The sequence below is a fragment of the Scardinius erythrophthalmus genome (genome assembly GCF_964197995.2).
Source record: "Scardinius erythrophthalmus genome assembly, chromosome: 25".
Classification (NCBI taxonomy): domain Eukaryota; kingdom Metazoa; phylum Chordata; class Actinopteri; order Cypriniformes; family Leuciscidae; genus Scardinius; species Scardinius erythrophthalmus.
The window spans coordinates 11030979-11056231 of NC_138245.1; the positions used below are offsets into that span (position 1 = coordinate 11030979).

The following is a 25253-nucleotide window of genomic DNA, read 5'->3' on the forward strand; positions in this document are numbered from 1 at the left end:
AATATAATAATAAAAATTAAAATATGAATGTAGTCCTATATATATTTGTTATATCATAATCTGCGCGACTCCGTCGTTGACTTTCTTTGATGACATTTGCTGGGCGTTTCTAATGAGCGGTTATTGCCAGTGAAGTCCACTTCAACTGATATACCATGCTCAGGGAGTAGGGGAGCAGTGAACACTGCATATGGACCCTGTCGAATGGAACGCACATTAGATGTGTAAAAACAAGTGGAAAGCGCGAGCGCGCCGCTGTCTCCTTTCGCTTGTTCTCCTGTGGCGTCTGTCGTTGCTATGCAACCATGAACTGCGCTCTCCATGATGACAAGAGCTGTGTCTGAAATCGCTCCCTATCCACTATATAGTGCTCTATTTAGGGTGTCGGCCATTTTGTAGTGGTGTCCGAATTTTGAGTGAACGACATCATTCCCTACATTCTTCACTACTTTTATCCACAATCCTCTCTGAATTCGAGTGTACATACGATGTACACTTGCTGAGACACTATTTCCCACAATCCATCACGATAAGGCGATTGAGCGCGAATGAAAAATAAACAAAAATGTCACCATGGCAACGGTGCACCCGAGTTAGAAAACAATCATTTATAAGACCAGACGCCTGGTCATTTATTTATACATACCGTTATGTCTATATTTGAAAAATCATATGTGTTGTGTAGTGTTTTGTTCTCTTTTATTTTCACATATAAATTAAAAAAGTAAATAAATATGACAAGCAAGTGTTTTTATTATCTTTTTTTTATCAAATAACGCAATAAACGTGAAAAATACATACATACAATGGTTACATAAAATTCACACAGCCAAAAAAAGGAAATATTAAAGATGGGTAGGTAATGTTTATGACAAATTGTCCGAGCTCTCTGGCGCGTGATAATTATGTCAGCGTCCAAATTCTTTGCTGATGTAGTGCACTCAACTGCCATTCAATATGTAGGGATTAGTGAACGAGTGAGCGGTTTCAGACACAGCTAAGGAAGTATCAGCAAAAGATTACTAGATTTCTAGCCCTTGCATTAGCTTTACTACTAGATATATTTATGGAGATGAAAAATAATAAGGCGCCCTGTACAGCTATGATCAGCTTTTCGGCCGAGCATTCAATGTTGTTTCGCTGCAAGCTGATGGTTCGTTGCTGCCGCGCTCTATCACTCGCACACCATAAAGAGCAAATTGTTTTTTAATGTTTCAATTTCGTGATTAAAATGACATAATTAGGAAGCGGATAATTTCTTCATAAACAGCTCATTATGACTCAATGTTAGAATGCTGCACCTACACTCGATAGTGTGAATAAGATAAGCGCAACGCAGACCACTGCATTGACAGGGTAAAACACATGATCTGTCTACGGCCAGGGCTCAGAGGAAGATAGAAAATGCCGGTCCAGCGCTGATTGAGGAATTAAATTCGAAAATAAAAGACAGTTTGACATCTTTTTTCTCGCATTCTCGCATTTTTTCTCGCATCTCGCATCTATCCACTACCTGCTAACGTTAGTGCACTGCACCCGAGCAAGCACACTTTGCAGTTCCTCCGGAAATGCATTTTTCTAGTTCATGTTGTATTTTTATTTCTTTCTTGTATCTCGCATCTATCCACTACCTGCTAACGTTAGTGCACTGCATCCGAGCAAGCACACTTTGCAGTTCCTCCGGAAATGCATTTTTCTAGTTCATGTTGTATTTTTATTTCTTTCATGCACCTGTTTTTGTATATTCTAATGCAAAGATGTGCTGACATTGCCATGTTGTTTCTACATGACTAACTATATAAAAATAAAAATAAAATAAAAAAAAAATCACGGGAAATGAATGATTTTAACTGTTGTGACAATTTAAAAATGATACTGATAGGATCAGTAAGAAATTTGTATGGGACTCCTCTTAAAGGGGTCATATAATGCCATTTTTGTACAAGCTAATATGATTCTTTAGGGTCTAAATTAAAAGTTTGTAATATACTTTAATTAAAAATTCTCATTAGTATTGTAAGAAAACACTAATTTTACCTGTTCAAAAACAGCTCTGTTTTCAGCACGCCGTTTCAGTGCATGTGTCTTTAAATGATAATGAGCTTTGCTCACCCCGCCCCTCTGTTCTGTGGGTACACCGTATTAGACATTCTCTGACCGTATCTAACACAATAACCACGTGTTATTCGTTATAAACGTGGGATTATGAATTATATTGAGAACGTCGTACATAGAAAACATGCCGTAATGTAACGTTACCCTGAGTGTAAACGTACTCGGTTACTAACGTAACCTCGGTTCTCTCTAGAAGAGGGAACGAGTATTGCGTAAGTAGCTTACGCATCGGGAAAGTCTTCTTTCTTCGAGATCTGAAGCCAAAAAATTATCCTTAATTTTGTATTCATTGTCAACGCAGTGCAGCAGCCGACAGACCTAGGCAGGCTGTATAAGCGTGCTCATTGGCTGCTCGGCTGCAACTGCTTAAGCCTATCGGTGAGCGCTCTGAACGCGGCAACCAATGAGGGCGCTTCGCGCCCTCCACACCCTTCTAACCGTCAGAATGGGCGTGGCCAGCGTGTATATATTCAGCGCTCACAGGCTAAAATTCTGGTTTTCGCAGTCTGAAGCGCAAAAGCTCGTGGCGCGACACGGCAGGTTACGCAATACTCGTTCCCTCTTCTAGAGAGAACCGAGGTTACGTTAGTAACCGAGTACGTTCTCTTACGAGAGGTTCTCTCGTATTGCGTAAGTAGGTTACGCATCGGGAACCCTTTGTCAACGCCGTGTGCGCCGAGCATCCAGCCCATGAATCCCAGGGGAACCGGGGAAAACACTCTGCTGGGAAATGTGGCCGGTCGGAGAGACGGGCTAGCGTAGTACATGCACTTCATGCAGCATATGAAATAGAGCGGCGCGGCCGGTCTATAAACATAGCAGTACAAACAGTAGGGCCGGCGGAGCGAGCCCATACAGTACATAAGCACTCATAAGGGTAGGAGAAAACGACATAGTCGGTCTCACATGAAGAGAAAAATTCCCGTGCGGCAGAAATAAATGCGGGCGGCCAGCAGCGCGGGCCAGCACCGATAACAGCGCGTAACGGGAAATAGGAAACAGAACGGATCAGCCGGTCTGAGTCAAACACTTCACCCTGAGTAGTTACCAGAATAGCGCCAGCATATGAACGTAGTCTGCACACGGGAGCTGGGCAGAGCATACATGTCACTTATACCGACAATATTTTTGCCTGTAGGGCAGGAACTTCCAGGTTATAAAACCTCACGAATGTAGACGGGGAGGCCCAGCCCGCCGCCATACAAATGTCGTGGATAGAAATTCCGCTGGACCAGGCCCACGACGAGGCCATGCCTCTAGTGGAATGGGCTCTGATGCCCAGAGGGCACTGCAGGTGTTTGGAGGCATAAGCTGCTGCTATCGCGTCCACTATCCACCTGGACAAGCTCTGCTTCGAGGCGGCAAGACCTTTGGTGCGTCCGCCGAAGGAAACAAAGAGCTGCTCTGAACGCCTGAAAGCGGCGGAGCGCGTGATGTAAACTCTCAGCGCCCGGACAGGGCATAGGAGGTTATCACTGTCCCCACTATCGGATGCTGGCAGAGCCGAGAGGGAAATAACTTGTGCCCTAAACGGGGTTCCAATCGCTTTGGGGATGTAACCGTGTCTCGGTCTGAGAATGACTTTCGAGTCATTCGGCCCGAACTCGAGACATGCAGGGCTAACAGATAGCGCGTGCCAATCACCCACTCGTTTGACTGAAGACAGAGCTATCAGAAAAACGGTTTTAAGCGACAGATACTTTAGATCCGCGGATTCAAGTGGTTCAAAGGGAAAAGCCTTTAGGGCCGCCAGGACCAAGGACAGATCCCACGAGGGAACCGAGGGGGGCCGCGGGGGGTTCATCCGTCTAGCTCCTCTGAGGAAGCGGATAATGAGCTCATTCCTTCCCATTGCCCGGCCGAGCGTCGTCTCAGCGAACGCTGTAATAGCGGCCACATATACTTTGAGCGTGGAAGGGGATCTGCCCTTTTCCAACAGCTCTTGCAGGAAGGAGAGCACCCGCGGGACCCCGCATGCGCGCGGATCCAGGTTTTGAGTAGCGCACCATTTAGAAAACACCGACCATTTAGACGCGTAGAGCCGTCTCGTGGAGGGGGCTCTAGACTGCGTGATCGTGTTCACGACCCCTTCTGACAGGTCAACGGGTATCCGTTGATCGCCCATGCATGCAGCGACCAGCGCTCTGGATGGGGATGCCAGATCGATCCAGCGGCTTGGGAGAGGAGATCCTTTCTCACCGGGATCGGCCATGGGGGTGAGTGCGACAGCCTCACTAGCTCTGGGTACCAAGTTTGGTTTTCCCAACGCGGGGCTATAAGCAGCACTGAGTGGTGCGTTTCTCTGATCCTCGAAATGACCTGTGGCAACAGGGAGATCGGAGGAAAAGCATACAGCGGGAGGCTGGGCCATGTCTGGGACAGCGCGTCCTCGCTCTTCGAATAAAACTTCGGGCATTGAGCATTGTCTTTCGACGCAAAGAGGTCGATTTCCGCTCTGCCGAATAGGCGCCAGAGAAACTGGACTGTCTGGGGGTGCAAAGACCATTCTCCCGGGGGAATGTTGTCCCTGGACAGTCTGTCTGGACCGACATTCAGGTGGCCCGGCACGTGCGCGGCTCTCAGCGAGCGCAGCGAGCGGTAAGCCCACACGAGGAGGCGTTCTGTCAGCCTGCACAGGTTCCTGGATCTGACACCGCCCTGTCGGTTCACATAGGATACCACGGACATGTCGTCCGAGCGGACTAGCACATGGTGATCCTGTATGAATGGGAGGAAGCGCCTGAGCGCGTTCTCGACCGCTATCATCTCCAAACAGTTTATGTGGAGGCATTTTTCCCGGTCTGACCACAGGCCAAAAGCCGGTTTGCCCTCGAACAGAGCGCCCCAGCCTGAGGTGGAAGCGTCCGTCGAGATAACTTTGCGGTGTGAGATAGCTCCCATTGTCACTCCCCGCTGGTACCAGTCGGCCGCTAACCAGGGCTTCAGAGCTGAAACGCAGCTCTGAGTCACTCTGATGCGGATACCGCCGGAAGCCCATGCTCTGTGAGGCACTCGGGCATTCAGCCAGCTTTGTAGCGGGCGCATTCGTAAAAGACCCAGCCGAAGCACTGCTGCGGCTGAGGCCATACAACCTAGTAACCTCTGAAATATTTTGAGAGGTACGGTGCTGCCCGGCCGGAGGGACGCGGCCAGGCATCGAATGCAGCGCGCGCGCTGTGTCGACAGGCGGGCCGTGTACTGATATACCTGACCGTCGAAGGCGAATCTCAAGAATGGCCTGTGACGGGGTATTATCAGGATCTGAAAAGCACGCGTCTTTTAGATCGAGAGATATAAACCAGTCCCTCGGGCGAATTTGCACGAGAATTTGTCTGGTTGTGAGCATTTTGAACGGTCTTCTCATAAGAGCCTTGTTCAAACGTCTCAGATCCAAAATTGGTCTGAGAGCTCCGTCCTTCTTGGGAACGAGGAAATAACGGCTGTAAAAGCCCGACTCGCTCATGGAAGGGGAAACCGGTTCTATAGCCCTTTTGCACAGAAGTGTAGCTATTTCTGCTCGAAGTAGATGTGCTACTTCCCCATTCACTCTGGTCTCGATACGCACTTGAAAGCGCGGAGGGCGGCGAGCGAACTGCAGAGTATAGCCCTGTTTTACTGTGCTTAGCACCCGTTCTGATGCGCCTGGAATAGTTTCCCACGATTTTGCGTGTGCAGCCAGGTGCAGAATGGCCTCCGGGCTCCGATCGCCGCGCATCGTGGGCTCGAGAGCTCGAAACGGAGGGGCGGGCGCGGCGCGCGCGCTCTTGGTGCTTAGATACGGCGGATCGCACGCAGCGATAGCTGGCCGTTTTACACACAGTGTCCCGGTGGCTTTAGACGGGGAACATAAAGTGTGAGGCGCGACGCGCGATGGCGGCGTCGGGGGCGAAAATGTTCGTTAGTATGTGTGAGCGCTCGAGGGCGGGCACAGGACATACATTCAGGGGCGGGCGCGGCGCGCGCGCTCTTTGTGGTTAGATACGGCGGATCGCACGTAGCGATAGCTGGCCGTTTTACACACAGTGTCCCGGTGGCTTTGGACGGGGAACATAGGGTGAGGCGCGACGCGCGATGTCGGCGTCGGGGCGAAAATGTAGTTAGTATGTGTGAGCGCTCGAGGGCGGGCACAGGACTTACATTTAAAACATGACCGGTCGTGCGAGGCCGTGTGACAGAGCGGGCAGTGAGTAGGTGTGGGCACGGAGAAGTGGACACGTGACCTACTTTTAACACTAAAGCGGCTTTTGCCTGCTTCATGGGAGTGGGCTCTGTGAGAGACACGGGATGTATAGTGCTTGTGTACAGGGGTGAGCACAGAACGTGGGCACATTCACTGTACTAGAAACACATACGGCGTCAGCCGTGCAACCAGACATATGCTCTTTTGAAATTTTTCTGGGTTGCCGTGAGAACGGCGGATGCGCGCAGGCGAGCGGGTAGATACCGGCTCGTTGACTGCGGGGTAAACAGCTGCAGTAGCCATGGCAACGGGGACTGACAGAGCGTTAAGCTTCGACGGTGGTCCAGCCGCAGGGCTGCGGGATTTAACCGTCTTTTCTTCTCTCGTGTTTAGACGCTCAAAAATACTCGAGCACCCTGAGAAGGTGTGGTGCGAGAGGCGGGTTCGCTTTCTGTAAGTAAGAAAGACTGGCCGCGAGCTCGGAGAAGCAAGCAGCATAAATTTTTAACTTCCCCGAGAGCTGGGATCGAACGCGGATCTCTCGCATGAAAGCGTATGATTCTGCCACTGAGCCACAGGGGAAAACACATAAGCTTTCAGTAAGCGCGACCTCATGTGTCGCGTCGGCGTTTGTTTGCAGGCGTGCGTGTGTTTAAAACAGGCTCGTTTACTGCAATAGTAATATTTCCAGTCGCCTGAACTTAAGAGGGGACTGAGAAATGTGTGAGGATTGGCGGTTGTCCAGCCGTAGCGAGACTAACACACTCTCTTCTCTTTTCGCCGGTGAGTGAGGCGCGCACGCTGAACGCTGCTCGTGACCGTCCGCTTTGTCATCCCTTGAACGGCGCAATCTGCGCGGCCCAACGAGGGAGAGAGCGGGCTTGTTTTCTGTATGTAAGAAAAACTGGCCGCGAGCTCGGAGAAGCGAACAGCATAAACTTTAACTGCCGCGAGAGCGGGGATTGTACCCCGGTCTCTAGCTTGACAGTCTAGGATTCCGCCACTGAGCCACAGGGGAGAATACATTAGTACTCGGTTAGCGTCATCATGTCTTGTGACGGCGTTTGCTTGCAGGCGAGCGTGTATTTATAACAGGCTCGTATACTGCAATGGTAACAATTCCAGTCGCCTGACTTAAGAGGGGACTGAGAAATGGAGGTTATAGTCCAGGCCACGGCGGGACGGAAAACACTCTGTTCCCCTTTCACCGGTGAGTGACGCGCGAGGACGGAGTAGCTTTCTTGTAACGTAAAGAGAGCTCCAAGACCGTCCGCTCCTGCCATCCCTTGTGAGCGGCGCAGTTTGCGCGGCTCGAACAGAGGGAGAGGAAACTCGCTCCGAGACCGTCCGCTCCTGCCATCCCTCGTGAGCGGCTCAGTTTGCGCGGCTCGAACAGAGGGAGAGGAAACTCGCTCCGAGACCGTCCGCTTCTGCCATCCCTTGTGAGCGGCGAAGTTGCACGGCTCGAACAGAGGGAGAGTACGGGTATCTATCACATTCGCCTCATCTCCTGACGCGGCGGCGGCGTGGGCAGAGCCGGCGGTTGAGCGGCCGGGAGGGAGAGGGCGAGAGAGAGCTCGAGGGAGAGGTTCCGGCGAGCTCCTCAGTCACAACAGTCTCCGGTGGTCGCTGCGAGCGGCGCTTCTTATTGCGCGGCCCGGCAGGGACAGGCGGAGCGACAGCTTGGTCGAAAGCTTCAAGTCGAGCCCGCAGGGTCGACATTGAAAGCTCTTCGCACTCGGAGAGTGCGGTGGCGGCGTGCCCGCGGCCCAGGCGGAGAGCGCAGAGAGGTGGCGGTCTCCGTTGCTGAGCGGGGCGCGGCACGAGCCGCAAAAACGAGGCGTTTTTACAAAAACGCCTCGTGCTCTTTTAGAGTACACACAGAAACAGTAATAATGTAAAGGATATGTCGCCGGATAGCGTAGCAGGCACGGATGGCTGAAGGCGGCGAAGACGGCCGGCTTCCTCAGGCGCTGTCCTAAGCTTGCTGGTCGCTGGTTTCAACGGCGGCGGCTCTCAAGATCCAGCGATGCGAAGAGCGTCGCTGAAGACAAGAAAATCAGAATTTTAGCCTGTGAGCGCTGAATATATACACGCTGGCCACGCCCATTCTGACGGTTAGAAGGGTGTGGAGGGCGCGAAGCCTCCACACCCTCATTGGTTGCCGCGTTCAGAGCGCTCACCGATAGGCTTAAGCAGTTGCAGCCGAGCAGCCAATGAGCACGCTTATACAGTCTGCCTAGGTCTGTCGGCTGCTGCACTGCGTTGACAATGAATACAAAATTAAGGATAATTTTTTGGCTTCAGATCTCGAAGAAAGAAGACTTTCCCGATGCGTAAGCTACTTACGCAATACGAGAGAACCTCTCGTAAGAGAACCTTAGACGCATTCATCGTGAAGCCTGCAGCAAAGTTTGCAAATTTCGCAAAGATTAATATAAATACTAATATAAAGGTTAATAAAACATTACACTCACATCTTCTGGAGGTTCAGCAGGAACACGTTGGTACCGATCCGTTTTTTCTCATTTGTGAAGCTGTCTGGTGTGAAATGATTCGCGCAAACATGAAAGCACAGATGATCGTGGGGAATCCCCGTGAGGGAATCCCCGCGTCAATCCTTTGGGCATATCCTTCAAAAACAAAACTCAGCCACTGCATCTTCAACGGCTCGGATTTAGGAACATCCAAATGACTGCTGTGTTCCTTATTACATCTAAGAACAGAACACCACAATCGCTTAGACGCCATTCTACTCCAGCATATCAACAATGGCGGACTACTATGACGACGGCTGTCACAGCTTGCTCAGGGCGGGTCTTGTGTTGAAACACGGCTGTCAATCACAATAGCGGGAGGGGCGTACGATCTTATGACGTCACAATATCGAACGGCTTGATTTCAGAGAGGGTCAAACATATAAGGAGATTAAAACAAAACCACTGGATGGATTTTTATCATGATAGGATGGTTGTGTACAGGCACTGCCAACAGACATTTCAGTGCAATCAACTTGTAAAAGTGCATGTACCATTATATGACCCCTTTAACAATTCTGGTTCATAATGATTCTGTCATAATCACTGGAAAGGTTTATACGAGTCATTCGTTCTGAAATTAAATGGGTTATTCTACGAAAATGGTAGCTTCCTGTCCCGGCCTTAACCAACTGTCATTTAAGTTGATTTATAATATTAAGAGGCTAACTATTATCTGTCTATAAGTTTTGGTATAAACATTTTTTTTTACATTTTTTTAAAGTTGTCTGTTCAAAAAGCCACAATTTTCTTATAATGACCAATATACACTAATCTCTCATAAAATAATTCGGGAATCGACTACACTCGTATAGATTCAATAGCGGTGTTGTGGCGTTAGTGCAGGAATAACTGTAGGTGTAATGCACGTTCGACAATCGTTAATACATTTCCAACCATAATGATATCAGAAGCACATTCGTTATTTTGATTGAATTTTCAGCTTCCCATTTGCAGCCCACAGTAAATGCCACGGACTGGGAGTGAGGCTGAGAGGGCGTGTGTATGTGACTGTATGTGTGTGTGTGTGCGCGCGCGCGGTTTAGCGTGTGACAGACCCCCTCCCTTTCTCCACCCCTTAGGCTACCAGCGCAAACAGCAGTCTGATATTTACATTAGAAACGACATTTACTTCATCTTTATCCAGCTAAGTCAAAATATCCATCTGCTTTTTGAGAACCATCTGAGAAATAAGACTGTTTGTTTTTCATTCTGGCGAGGAGCAAAGCAAGGAATCGTTCATCATCCTGTCGCTTGTGACATCGGGAATCGCAGGATTATGATGTTTTCTTGAATGTTGTGTGTCTATAGATCAATTTAAATAGACCTGATTTGGAGATCAACTCCAGCCAGCAGTGATGCTTCAGTGTCTGGACTGACTTTTAATACACGCACTCAGACGGAAATGGAAACCTGGACATTGTAAATCACTGATCACTTGAAACAGCAGATTTATAAACATAACAATTTACAGCTTACGCTGACTCCCAGATGTGAAACTGATCGAGGTTCCCTGGGCTTCCCTGATCTAAGGGATTAGTTGTATTCACAATACCAGAAGAACAGTCTTCGGAGAGTCCATCATGCCCACCTCTCGGTCCGGCGCGTGCACGGTGGAATATTGGGTCGATGGATCGCGCCGAGATGCGACAGTGGAGGATTTCTATAACATGGGCCCAGAATTAGGCAGGTGAGTACATTACTTCATCCAGTTAACATTGGTTTTGATATTATATTGAAAATACATAGGCCTATACGTTCACACCGTGTAGCCTACACATTATTTTTTTTTTTTTTTTTTTTTACTTAATTACTTGTCGACCTATTTTGTTTTTTATGACTATAGTGATACAAATTAACCGATATGCAGAACCAATATTTATGAAAGTAATATGATGTCATTAAGAATCGCATGCGCCGGGTAAGATTTGTGAAAGTGTACAAGATTGCAAGCGTAAATTAAATTTCCATGCGCAAGAGAAGATTTGTTAAGGTGTAAATCGCTTTTCAACTGTAAGAAAAAAATATTTGCAGCATTTTACTGTTATTTGTAAGTGTAATGCATGTATTGTGAAACTGCAGCTTCGTGCTAACAAAATAAATAGGATCTGTATTCTTCTGACTTCCATTTTTTCCGCGCTTACACTTTTGGCACGTTTTTTTCGCACAATATGTTCTGGTGACTGGCGTGTTTGTTGAACCAATCAGATAAGAGTAAATCAAAAGTCAGCGAGAAGCTCATTTGATTGGCTACATGAAGAAGGTGGACCCGTCCTCCTCTTCGCCTTGCAAAACTCAATGAGAGAGAATCGTGCCAAAACTGGAAGCGCAGGTAAAAGAAAGACGCAACTGTACAAATCGGGTTATTTCAGGAACTTTTTTGCCCCATGCACACAAGAAGTCATTTAGACATTTGCACAGAGTTTGATTTTACGCAATTAATCTGTTTTGCAGTTCCTGACTCTGTTGTTTCGGTTGCAAATTGCTGTTTACAGGCTTGCAGTGCTTTTGGCCGTATTTGTGCGAAAAAAAAACTGTAAGCGTGGAAAAATGGAAGTCAGAAGAATACAGATCCTATTTATTTTGCGTTAGCACGAAGCTGCAGTTTCAAAATACATGAATTAAATTTACGAATAACAGTAAAATGCTGCAAATATTTTTTTTCTTTCACTTGAAAGGCGATTTACCCCTTTACAAATCTTATCTTCCGCATGCAAATTTCATTTACGCTTGCAATCTTATGTACACTTTCACAAATCTTACCCTGCGCATGCGATTCATGACATCATATTACCTTCATAATTATTTAATTATTTTATTTCTGCTTTGTACCACAATAAGTAATCATCAGACTGCAACAATAAAAAAGCATAACATATTTATAAATATCATTGTTAGATGTTGTTACCGATAGTTGGTTAGACCGATTTGTTTTTGTATAATTAGTTATCATTGTAGCAGAAATAAAACTAACTTGAAAATCTGAATAAAGAATACGTTTGAATAAATGGCAGCTATGTAAATAAAGATAACTGATTTACAGTTTGTTAAATATTGGTAAAATAATATCGGTCAAACCAATCATTGGTCTGTCGTTATACTTAATGAGCATTTACTGTGTGGAGCTGTTATAATAGTGTTATTCCTGCAGTTGGTTATATTAACGTAAAATATAAGTGTTAACATTTGTGTTGCCCGTCTCTATATTTGAGCAGGTGTTCAGGTTTTGTGTTGTAATTAAGGTTTTTGTACTGCTATAGGTATTGTGATAGGTAGTTTCTAAACTAATTGAGCTAAAATTTGATCTCCCTGTAGTAAACTAATTATAATGCACGTTAAGGAAAGACCCAACCTTTCCAAATGTCACCAAGTATTTTAAAATGTTATCATTACCTCCCAGGATGTGGGATGCAAAATGTTGAGCAATTGATGCTGTCACCTGATTTTAGTCTTTCATTATAGCCGTGTGACCTGGCATGAAATTCAACTAAGAGAAGGACTTCTATGGGGCTTGTTTTAACAGAATTACATGTTTTTAATGTACGCATATTCCTGCACATTGTATGACCTTGAGTAGTTTGATGTCTATTGCTGATTATACTGAAGACTGTTTGTCAGACACTGATGTGTTAGTGTTCGATTAACAACAAGGCAGCGGATGGAGAAATTATGGAACTTCTCTTTGAGTGTTCATCTGATTGAATCATTCAATGACCATGAAAAGCAAAGAAAGGATCTGAGAGACAACATGAGGACCATATATGGTTATATATATAACACACGTATTGTATAACATAACACAGTCATGTAAAAGGGCTTATGCACTAGAGAGGGAAGGTGATTTTATAATACATGGCATATTTAATTATGTTCAGGCTAGTACACAAAGCTGAATCCAGTGTGTTGAGTATTTGTATGTACTTCTTGGTTTTATTAGCATCTTCCTATCTGTCACTTTGTGATATTTGTTTGTGTATGGTACTTTCTATGATGCATGTTTATCAAATTTAAGATCCTTATTTAATTATGAGTATATTACAATTGCTTTGTGTTAATCACCAGGGGTGCCACATCTGTTGTGTTTCGCTGTGAAGAGAAGCAGACTGAGAAACCTTATGCTGTGAAGGTCTTGAAGAAAACGGTAAGTTGATTGGTAATTTTATAGGAGCATATTACATTTTTTCCTGAAATCCCAGAATGACTGTTTGAGGTTATTTTCATTGTGTCATCAACTTAGATTGACAAGAAAATTGTGAGGACAGAGATTGGAGTCCTGCTGCGTCTGTCTCATCCAAATATTGTAAGATATTATGTTCCCCGAATTGTGAAATTCTCTTCACATTGTTATGAAATATTTCATATTCATTGTTTTCCATGAGAATATGGATGGGCTTGCTCTGATGTGACTGTTCTTTGTTTTCATTTAGATTCGTTTGAAGGAAATTTTTGAGACGGAGACAGAGATCTTTCTCATCCTTGAGCTGGTCACAGGTGGAGAGCTCTTTGACAGGTATTATGTCCTCCATTAAATAGAGGCAATTCAAATGTGAAACAGGATTTATGACGTGCGTTCGTCAGCTTAAATGGATAGTTCACCCAAATATAAAAAAAAAATCATCATTTATTCTCTTGAATGTCATTCCAAACCTGTTTGACTGGAGCACAAAAGAAGATATTTAGAAAAATTGTGTTAAAGGGGCATTTCACCCATTTGAACATTGTTTTTTATTTAAAGTGGGTCATATATGTAGTCGAAATGTAAAAGAAATTTTGAATTTGGTGCCTTTGTGACCGAGAAAAGACAAAAAATAACTTCAGGACGCATTTGTATGAAAGACAACAACTCCCACAATGCACCACATTGCACAGCTCCGCAAGCCACTCCCACTAATCCAGAAAGCGCATATCTGCCTATAAGAGAAATCACTCTTCCGTCTACAAGGCTAGCTACCACCAGAGCTTGAAATTAATTTCACATTCACACAAAATGTCTAGTTAGTTGGCGAACTCATTACTGCATTACTCCTCGTTTGTATTTCTTTCGAAAAGGTGAATTATTGCATGGTACCTGGATGTTCAGTCAGAACATTATGCGGTGCAAAACTAGGAAACTAGTTCACAACACAAACGTCCGTGTCCTCGTCTGATTCAGAGATTTCGTCCAGGAGAAATTGTCATCGTTGAAATTCTTTGCCGCAGACGGACTCTATCTCTGTGTTCGTAGCGGTTCGTAGTTGCATAGTGAGATCACCGGCGCCACCAGTCCGCCCTAACTCGAGCCAGTCCGGGCTCCTCGTCCGCGGCAGGCAGGTCTTCTGCCTCGGCTGCTCTTCGCTATAATGCGGCTTGTAAAGGTAGCCACAAACACCTGATTCAAGCATCCGACTTCCGAAATACTCTTCCTCTAGTCTATATCATATTGAGCACTCTCCTCCGCTATTGTCATAACTTTACATCTGTCTCCACAGCGCCTGTTAGCTTAGCTTCAAACAAGATGGAGGATATTGCTTTCAGTTTCAGAGAGTAAAGTCCCACCCACTGATCTGTAATAGGTCTGTAGCGTGAGCGGGTCCCGCCCCCTGGGAGAGATGAGGAACGAGTGCTTGTAGTCTCAACAGAAATCCCCCCCTCTTACACTTCCTCCTACAATGACGCAAAATGACGATTTTTGCGTCATTGTAGGAGGAAGTGTAAGAGGTAAATAACAGATTTCTCCCGTATCAGGGAAAAATGAAAGAGTGTTGCACAACCATTCAATAGTATGACTGGGTTTCTAACAATGCAAAGCTTAATGCAAATGGGTGAAGTGTCCCTTTAACTGTTTTTGTCCACATAATGAAAGTCAATGAAAGTGAAAACATTATAAACTATAAACTATTAATTTATTAATATTTTGAATTAGCTTTTAATTTGATATTTTTCAGTTTTAATTTTCATTTTAGTTTTAGTCATTTAGTAGTTTAACGTGCATTTGACATTTTTACAAATTTTGTATGTCTACTTAGGATTTATTTATCTTTAATTTTGGTTATTTAGTACTTCAACTTATTTGTGTCATAGTCTCACACCATTTGGACTTGTCATGGTTATTGACTTGATTTCATCATTTAGTTCAGGTGTGTGTCGTTATCGTTAATCGTTAAGTTCCTCTGTTCTCTGTTCAACAATCTGTTCATTGTTGTCAAGCTTCGTTCATGTGTACCTGTGTTGAAAGCCTTTCTCTCTGTTTGGATTTACCTGCCTGTGGATGTATTAAAGATTCATTGTCGTGTTTGTGTATTATCTTACAACACAGGTCTTATGACAATTTATTTCAGGTATTTTTGTTATCATTTATTTATTTAATTTTTTTGGAGGTTTTCCATCTAATATGTATTATTTTATTTTATTTCAGCTTCATTTCAATTCCCCAAAATTATTTCCAATTGCTTTAGTAATTTGTACTATCTTTAAACATATTAAAAGTATATTAGCATCATGCTTTTACCTATTTTCACAATACAACTTTTATTACTCTTTAAAATTGTACTTCAGTATATTTTCTAAAAATATATTTTAGAAAAATATACTTGAACTGAAAATTCTGTTCATTTTTTTTAAAAAGTGTATTTATTTGCACTTTACTTAAAAATATATATTTTAGGTATATTTTTCACTGTGTGCTGAAAATTATCATTATAACAATGCATTGAAGTATACTTTAAAAATACATTATAGTATTCAATAGTAAATTGTACTAAGTATAGCTAAGTAATATTTGTTTATTAATGTGCATTTGTTATTGAAGACAAGGCGTGCAATTTATAGTATTTGGAATACTATTATATAAGCTATTACTGAACATAATACTTTTTACTCAAATATAATACACTTATGGTATATGGCTTGTATGTTTTGAAGACACTCGTAATAAATTTGTAATGTACTTGTAACCCAAATAAAGTACACTTTAATATCACAAATCAAGCATGTAAGCATACATGCATGTAAGCATACATACACTTACTTCATAAGTATACTTGAGGTTGTTCCAATTTAGCACACAAAAGTATACTAAATACACTTAAAGTTATGCTTTACTACAATTTTATTACAACTAAAATATACTTAGTACAAAATTAGTTGTTCCATTTCAAGTGAACTAATCATTAACACACTTGAAGTATCCTGAATAAGTCTGGTTGCAAGTATATTTAGCATATTATTTTTTTTCACCAGGGATTCATTGCAATATTTCTATACCCTGCATTTATTGCATTTAACTTTAATTTTCCATTTTATCTTAAGGTCACATTGTAAAGGGTACACAGAACTAAGCACAGTCTAAATTTAGCTTAACACCTTTATTATTACCTTATCAGCTCTTTGAAACAATAACGGTTTATTGAAACTTGTCGACTTACAGTCCCATAGACATATAGCCTATAGGCGTAGCTATTTATTATGTCCATGCATATATTATAACAGATAGTGAGGGCTTTAAAACTGCAGTAAGCTAAATTAAGGAACGTGCTTGAGCTTTTAAAATGCAAACAAAATGGAAAAGAGCGCGGGTGTCAAGACGTGTTTTCAAAAGTTGAACTTTTAACTTGACAAGGTGTTTTAAAACATGGCGCGAGAAACTGAAAAAGCAGAAGAGATGCAATAACGGTCAAAGACGCTTGTTTAATGCATTAATCTATATGTTTAGATCTAAAACAACCTTTTCTCTTTCTTTTTTTTCATCACCAGACTAGCTAGGGCAAACAAAGTGCAAGAATTTATATTAAAATCTATATTATTTGACCTTTATAATGTGAGTGAATCTTCAAAAAGATCAGGGTATCTACTCACCAATAGCAGATTACAAGAGGACAATATGTCTGTTATCTTCTGTTATCCTCTAAATTTTTGGTGGGGTTACAGCCCCAGCAAGCCCAAAGCTCAAAGTGTATTAAGAGGTAATCTACCATGTGGTGATATGATGAGGGCCTAGTTTCTCTCCTTAGATCTTAAGGCCCCGATATATTCACAGCGTTCTTTTTTGTTCTTCATTTAAGGGAAAAACGAAGTTCGAGAGACGTGATCAGCGATATACTGTTCTCAAACATCCGATGCCTCTCACACTGCTGAGAGCGATGGTTAGATGAATATGTAAATATGTGCTGCGCGCTTTCCTCTCTCATTAACAAAATAAACACAACAAAATAGAGAAAACGTCTCAAGTTATGACTGTAACTCTAGTTCCCTGAGAAAGGAACGAGACGATGCGTCAATGACGCTTTGGGAACGCTCCTGCGTGCTTGCGTCTGAAGCACTTGTGCCAACTAGTCTAATGGCGAGAGTGGGCGTCACGGGCGGGTGACCTCACGACCAGGAAAGGATGAAGCACATCCGAAATAGAACTGCGCTAGCTTCGAAAAGGGCCGAAGCAAGTAGATCACAGGGATGTAGGAAATATGGCAAAGTGATGCATCGTCTCGTTCCCTTCTCAAGGAAGTGTGTGAATACTGCACAACTAAGACAAGAGCACCTGAGAACCTGGGGACACGCCCACGTCGAAGGTGTAAAACCTTACGAATCTGAGCGGAGAGGACCAGCCTGCCGCATACCACATCCTACAGGGATATCTACATATATAATAAGGCTTCTAAGCCGCCATACTCCTGTCCTGGTCTAAAAGCACCACAGAGGAAACGACCAAAGGTTTCCCCCCTTTCAGGGAAATACCACCAAAAGGGGCATGGTAGGCACTAAGGCTGCCACATACACCTTCAGTGTGGAACGGGATAACCCTGCGGAAAAACGAACCCGCAGTAACTCCGGCACTGTACCAAACGGGCAGTAAACTGGGCCCCACTGTCCGAGATCCACAATATGAAGTGAAAACCCATCACTTAATATATACAGTTTCCTCGTGGAGGGAGCTCTGGAGTGAAGTATGGTCTTCACAACCTCAGTTGAGAGACCAAAGTCAATGAGTTGGGCCAAACCCACAGGTTCCAAATCTCTGGGCTGGGGTGAAGGGTCACCCCTTCCACTTGAGACCAAAGGTCCCTCCTGACTGGAATCTCCAAAGGAGAGCTGTTGAGGAGAGACACCAGGTCCGAGAACCAGTCAGCTCGGCCAGTAGGGTTCTACTAGTAGTAGAATTATTCTGTCCCGGCGGACCTTCTCCAGAACTCCTGGGAGCAGAGTAATCGGGGAAAGACGTACAGACGTAGCCTCGGCCATGTCAATACCACAACGTCCAGCCCCAAGGGAGCTGGGTGTGTGAGGGAGAACCAAAGTGGACCGTGCGTCGTATCCTGAGACGCGAAGAGATCCACTTGTGCCTGGCCATAAACCCCCAAATGTGCTCCACCACCTCGGTGTGGAGCCTCCATTCCCTGCCTCAACAGGATGTCAGCTCCTACATTCTGATGCCCTGAAAATAAACTGCTTTCAGGGAGAGCAGCTTCCCTAGGGACCACAAGAGAATCTGGTGCGTCAGTTTGCATAGTGGACGAGAACGCAGACCCCATGCCGATTTATGTAAGAGACCACCGATGTGTTGTCTGTATGGACAAGCACATGATGGTCCCTCAGATCTGGGAGGAAATGTCTCAACGCATTGAAGACTGCCATCATCTCCAGGCAGTTTATGTGCCAAGAAAGATGATGACTCCTCCACAGTCCCTGGGCTGAGCGGCATTCCATTACCGCTCCCCGGCCGGTGAGGGAAGCTTCTGTCGAGATAGCAACTCGATGGCAAAGAGCTCCCAACACCGAACCCTGGGATAGGAACCAGTATTTCCTCCATATAACCAAGGCGCGGAGACACTGACAAGAGCTTCAATTCTTTTGTGGCTGTGAGGATAGCAGCTACAAGAACGGGCGATAATGTGGCTTGCATCGTGACTGAATCCCATACCACACCAAGGAAAGTGGTTCTCCGTAGTGGAGAAAGCACACTCTTCTTGGTATTGAGTCTCAACCCCAATTTCTTCATGTGGGATAGGAACCAGTATTTCCTCCATATAACCAAGGCGCGGAGATAATGCCGCGTGATCTTGATCGTACGAAGTGGGTTTCCCCTCGGGGAGAACCCTCTGGTTCTGAGCCACCACTGCAATGGGTCTCATGTACAGTAGGCCAAAGAGTATCACATTGGACACTGCTGCCATGAGGCCCAACAGTTTCTCGAACTGTTTCACAGTGCGTGACAGGTCTAGCTTCAACTCTTTTGTGGCTGTGAGGATAGCAGCTACACGAACGGGCGATAGTGTGGCTCACATCGTAACTGAATCCCATACCACACCAAGGAAAGTGGTTCTCTGTAGTGGAGAAAGCACACTCTTCTTGGCATCGAGTCTCAACCCCAATTTCTTATGTGAGCGGGGACGACATCTCGATGCCGATTCCGCAGAATCAGCCAGTCGTCGATGTAGTTTAGAATGCGTATGAACTGCAGCCTGAGCGAGGTCAGAGCTGCATCTACGCACTTCGTGAACGTGCGGGGTGATAGAGCTAATCCGAATGGAAGCACCCGATAATGGTATTCTTTACCCCAAAAGGAAATCTCAGGAACTTCCTGTGTTGAGGGAGGATGGAGACATGGAAGTAAGCGTCTTTAAAATCTATCGTGGCAAACCAGTCCTCAGATCTGATTTAGGGCACGATCTGTTTGTGTGTGAGCATCTAGAACTTGAGTTTCATGACTGCACAATTCAACAGACGAAGATCTAAAATGGGATGCAACCTCCCATCCTTTTTTCAGAACAATAAAGTAGTGGCTGTACAACCCCGATACTCGGGTGAGTTCACCTGCTCTATAGCTCCCTTCGCTAATAATAATAATAATAATTCATTACATTTATATAGCGCTAATAGAGACTCTACTTCTTGCTCCATTACCAGAGCCTGCTCAGGATGTACTAACGTGAGTAGCACCCCGTTGTAACGAGGTGGAGGAGAATGAAACTGTATTCTGTAACCTCTCTCTATTATCTGCAGGACCCATGGAGATATATTCGACAGATTCTTCACTCTGTCAGAAATCTACTAAGGGTACCAGTCTCTCGAGAGTGGCCTCTGGTGTTATTGTAACAGCCACTTTGGTGACCTGAAGTATACTAGCCGGAAACAACCGAACTGACTGTTTTTGAACCCCCCTCAGAGGATGCGAGTTTGACACAGAGTCGTGGTGACACTGAGTCATATGCTCGCTGGAGACCGCTGCGCCCCGAGGCACCAAGCGTGGCGGGGTTGGCAGAACGGCCTCCTGAGGCCACTGCTCCACCCGGTCGGGGTTGACCTCAGAGGTCTGACACCAGTGGCGTCAGGACCTTGGCCGAAGCCTTTTTCGCAGAAAAAACGGTCCTCAGATCCATCTTCTGCTTCAAAGGCTTCTGTTGAGAATGCCATTCCGGTCCCCAATCTTTCTGAGGGGGAGCACAGGAAATGACACTCTGTCCTGTACAAGGAGTTTGTTAATGGCTAGGGCTGCTCCGCCCAGCCTTATCCACCAGCGCCAAGAGTTTTTAACTGGCCTGGAGAGTAATGCCGAGCCTTAAGGGGAGCCTAAGCTGTAACAGGACTGATAGCTCGCAAGCGTTTGTTCTGCCTTTGGCATCGGCCATGCCCAAGCTCTTTCAACCCAATTTATTAAACATCAATTTTTAGAATTGAAAATCCAGACTGAAAGGGTTGATCCGGGATATCATTTTTATTAGTAGAGATTGGGAAAAACTGGAAGGCCCTGACATGGAAGCTATAAACTCCAAAACTCATTGTACACAGGGTATTGAGATGGAGAATCTTCAATTCCCTTAACTCGATGCTCAGCACATCCATCTCCTCGGAGGTGGACAGCTGCAGCACCGAATTATACCATTTAATTCCTCAAAATTAAATGTAGTAAAAGATCAACCAGACAAGTTAACACAGTCTGAATGAAATGCTGAACTTATACATGAATCTAATTAATGAAAGTCAGATAAGCAAATTTAAATGCAGCCCACTTATTTAATTCCTCAGAATCAAACAGCAAAAAATTAACCAGACAAGTTAACATAGTCTGGATGAAAGGCTGAATATATATTTATATATATAGGCTTATATATATGTTACCGGCAAAGTGTGAAATCCCGGTATTGTATAGAATGCCTAGGCAATGTATAGAATGCCTGATGTTTTTTGGCAAAAATACATTACCTAATTCTATACATTACCTAGGCATTCTATAGAATGCCGGATTACACACTTTGCCGGTAACATACTGTATATAACAAATAGTTTTAATATACAATAAAAGAATCATAAATTCATAGCTTGCAATACACTATGTATCTTTTTAATCTATGCATTGCATTTGCATTGTAGCAAATTAGCTCTATATGAAATATTAATAATCAATAATAACTGGTTATAATTGATTATGAATATTTGGATCAGTTAATATAATTAACTTACTGTCGTAAATTAATATTACAATCAATTAGCCTGTTTATCCCGTGAACACTCAGGATTAATTGTTTATTAACTCTAAGAAATGTACATTTCCGGGGCATGGGAAATGTCTTTCTTAATTTACAGTACTACTTAAAGCAGTAGCAAAAATCTAAATGATTAGTGACCCCAGTTATGAGCTTGAGACAAGGACAACTTTACGTGTGACATGAACAAGATTTTATTAACTAGTCTAAACACTTAAACTACTCTAACATACACACACATACATGCATACAGTTTACCAAGGGAAAGAGAGCTGAAGCAGAATACAGGAAAGCAAGAAATTATAGCATTGTTTGAAATCATTGTTTGTCAGCAGATCAACAGCCTTGATCAACTGCAAACTATCAGTTTAGTTTTAAAACGCCCTTCTTTAAAGGGGTAAGGATACTTAATGTATCAAATAATGAGACTAAGTTTGATACTTGCTTGTCTGGCCCATTTGAATTAAAATGTCCTGATGCAATTTGTTGAGGCTCCAGTTGATCTTTGCTGATGTGGCCTTGATGAGAGAGAACCAGTGGTTTTCAGAGTATCTTTGGTGAATGGAAAGACAAGGCCGCAGCCTGGCACAAGCTTGGTGGGTCCTTAGAGGCTTCTAGTTCAGCATCAACTTCACGTCAGCATTTCAGAAAGGGACTAAGAGAGAGCTAAAAGCTGATCAGTGACTTTAAAGCGTGAAGATGGCACAACCTCTGGAGGTGCAAGAGCCAATGAGAAGATTTCCCTTTGGAGGGAAATTTTACGACCCTTTGTGTTCTAGCAGGGCATTTGAATATGTACTTTCATTGGGTGTTTAAGAAAAGAATCTTTAAGATTCTTATACTACTAATGCATCACAAAGTTAGCAACATGTAATGTAAATTAACGAATCGGAGACGAAGATTGGATTTTTTTAGAGACCAAACATGCCGCACATATAATGTTGATTAACCATAATATGCAAAGTCTGAAACATTAACCCAATTGAGTTTACAAGAATACAAACGCCACATAAAAGGGAAAATCATGAGATGGGAAAATTAGATACATATTTACACATTTATCAAGTGGTTATATCTAGAATATAAGTAGGATTAACAGGGTTTTTATTTCTCTTCCTCTGCAAGAATTTAAGTGAGAGTCACTCACTCACTCTCAGGACATTCTTTTCGATCGTAAAACCCATTCTCAGTGTGTGTCCTGTAACAAGACACTGCGCCCTGCCAGTGTGTTAGCTTCATTTGGGGAACGTTTCACAGGCCTTATTTGGGAGAGTGAGTTTGCTGGATTATTCATTAAATAAATGAATAATTTGTGTGTGTCTGATTGGTCCAGACGCTACACATAAAAACTCGATTCTTATTGCAGTCTTTTTTAAATAAGCAGTAGCATGGGGAAACTCCCGATAGTGCACACACGTCGGTAATGTTTATGAATGAACATAGCCCGTCCACTATTTTCATTTTTATGTAGAGCTACATGATTCTTCGAACATGCTCTTAATAGATGAGGGTGGTGAGTTTTTATTCCCCTGCATCAATGCTCAGCGCCTCTACCTCCTCAGAGATAGACTGCTGAAACACTGGGCTCTCTAACGAGGGCGGAAGAAGCCGTGCCGCGTCTCTAACCCCTCCACGAGATCCATTTGCGAACCCCACAATACCAGCTTCCGTGCAGCCTTGGCAACAACGGGGCCGGTACTGCGAGGAACGCGAGCCTGAGCACCCTCCTCAAAAAGTGTCAAGCGGGAACGGAGCGGGTAAAGCGATAGTAATTCGCAATGCTCGTAGTCAGCGCCCTCGAGCGCTGAAAGATCATGCTCCATTCCAAACAAACAACACATACATCGTGTGTATCCCCACCCTTAAAGAAAGAGGGCGGGGAGGAACACACGATCTAAGGTTGTTTTGTTCGCCATAATATCTATGCTTGTGACTGATATAGTGACAGACAACAATAAATAAGACAGACAGTATGTAACGTATGTATGTAAGTATTCCGGATGTGCTTTATCCTTTCCTGGTCGTGACGTCACCCGCCCGTGACAGCCACTCTCACCTTTGGACTAGTTGACACAAGTGCTTCAGACGCAATCATGCAGGAGTGTTCCCAAAGCGTCATTGACGCATCGTGAGTTCCCTCGAAAGGGAACAGCAAGCATTTTTTAAAGAAAGCATAAGAAAAGCATCTAATCATAGCAACGTGGATATGTTTGCACAAGCTCTACAATTCGGCACTCTAGTAAAGTCATGCCACGTTTATTCTTATACCTATACAATAAGATTGTACGATTTCGCTTGAAGGATATCAGGGCCTTTATGGTGGTCTCCAGCACATGAATCGTCTCGGTTACGTATGTAACCCTCGTTCCCTGAGTAGGGAACGGAGACGTTACGTCGGATGACGACGAATGGGGTTTCGCTTAGAAATCCTATCATCTTCGAGTATTAAAACACGAGCCAATGGCAATGAAATGCCATGGGTCTGCGGAATTTGCATAGCGTAACTCCGCCCCACGCAGGGGGTATATAAGGAAGTGCGCGAGCAACATGCAGACTATGTCTTCGCTGAGGAGCCGAGACTGAACTCAGGCGTTCCAGCGGTACAGCGGAAGTGGCAGGGAGACGTAACGTCTCCGTTCCCTACTCAGGGAACGAGGGTTACATACGTAACCGAGACGTTCCCTTTCGTTGTCACTCCGAGTTACGTCGGATGACGACGAATGGGGTTCCCAGTGTAATCACACCACCTCTCGACTGTCTTCCAGTGCCCTGCGTAAGTCTGAGCTCCCTGTCGTGAGACTAGCACGGACGAAGGACTCCTACTTAACACAGGAATACCAAGGTACACTGGGAAGTATATCCAGTGGAAATATGCAATCATGCCCAGCCCGAAAGGGGGACTTAAGAATACACATATGACCCGAAGGAACTGCATAAGGAGAATCACTGGGGTGTCCAGCCGCAGGTGGAATATTTCAACCCCAGGGGTGGCAAGGTGGCTTGCCAAGGGAAAGACACATGCTCAAGGAGGCTTACAGTGGAATACACATGTGGGGGTCGCCCGGAGAGGAACCATGCACATGGAGGCACCTAGCCAACCCGAAAGCTGCCGGTGGCATAACTCTGGCGTTGACGTTGTCAGTGCTGGAGGAGACTCAGGGCTTATTAGGCTCACCTGAGGAAATATCGCACGTATCCCGTCCGTGGAGAGGAATGGCGAGCAAGCGAAGACACCTGAGCAGAATCTAGTACCGGCTAGTTGAGGCGAGTACATGAGAAGAAACTGGCTCCACTCGGAGATTGTAGAATCTCGCGAATGTGTTAGGTGTCGCCCAGCCTGCAGCTCTGCAGATGTCTGTTAGCGAGGCGCCATGCGCTAGAGCCCAAGAGGATGCCACACTCCAGGTGGAGTTGGCCGTCACACCAAGGGGGCATGGTCGACCTTGCTGCTGGTAAGCCAAGCAATGGCGTCCACTATCCAGTGAGACAACCTTTGCTTGGAGAGAGCCTTTCCCTTCAGCTTCCCACCATAACAGACAAAGAGCTGGTCTGAGGTCCTGAAACACTGCGTTCTGTCTACGTAAGCACAGAGGGCGCGTACTGGACAGAGAAGTGCCAAGGCTGGGTCTGCCTCCTCCAAAGGCAGCGCTTGCAGGTTCACCACCTGATCTCGAAAAGGTGTGGTGGGAACCTTGGGCACACATCCAGGCCGGGGTCTCAGGATCACGTGAGAGTTAGCCGGCCCGAATTCCAGGCACGCTTCGTCAACCGAAAATGCCTGCAGGTCCCCTACCCTCTTGATGGAGGCCAATGCAACCAGGAGCGCTGTCTTCATTGACAGGAACTTAAGCTCCACTGATTGCAGAGGCTCAAAGGGAGCACTCTGCAGGGCAGTTAAAACCACTGAGAGGTCCCAAGAGGGTACGAGGGGATGACGAGGAGGATTCAGTCTCCTCTCTCCCCTCA

At 44.8% G+C, this 25253-nt stretch overlaps 1 protein-coding gene across 1 annotated transcript in view; it reads left to right on the top strand.

The window, feature by feature from the left end:
• Nucleotides 1–10415: 10415 nt before the first annotated feature.
• The window catches only part of LOC308685463 (calcium/calmodulin-dependent protein kinase type IV), a gene marked incomplete at both ends in the record, with an annotated part of 330142 nt that continues 315304 nt past the window's right edge, over nt 10416–25253 (top strand). The window contains 4 exons of the mRNA XM_081357242.1: nt 10416–10522; nt 12895–12973; nt 13070–13132; nt 13260–13342. Of these exons, the coding sequence (XP_081213368.1) occupies nt 10416–10522; nt 12895–12973; nt 13070–13132; nt 13260–13342 (332 nt within the window). The remainder of the gene's footprint in view (nt 10523–12894; nt 12974–13069; nt 13133–13259; nt 13343–25253) is intronic.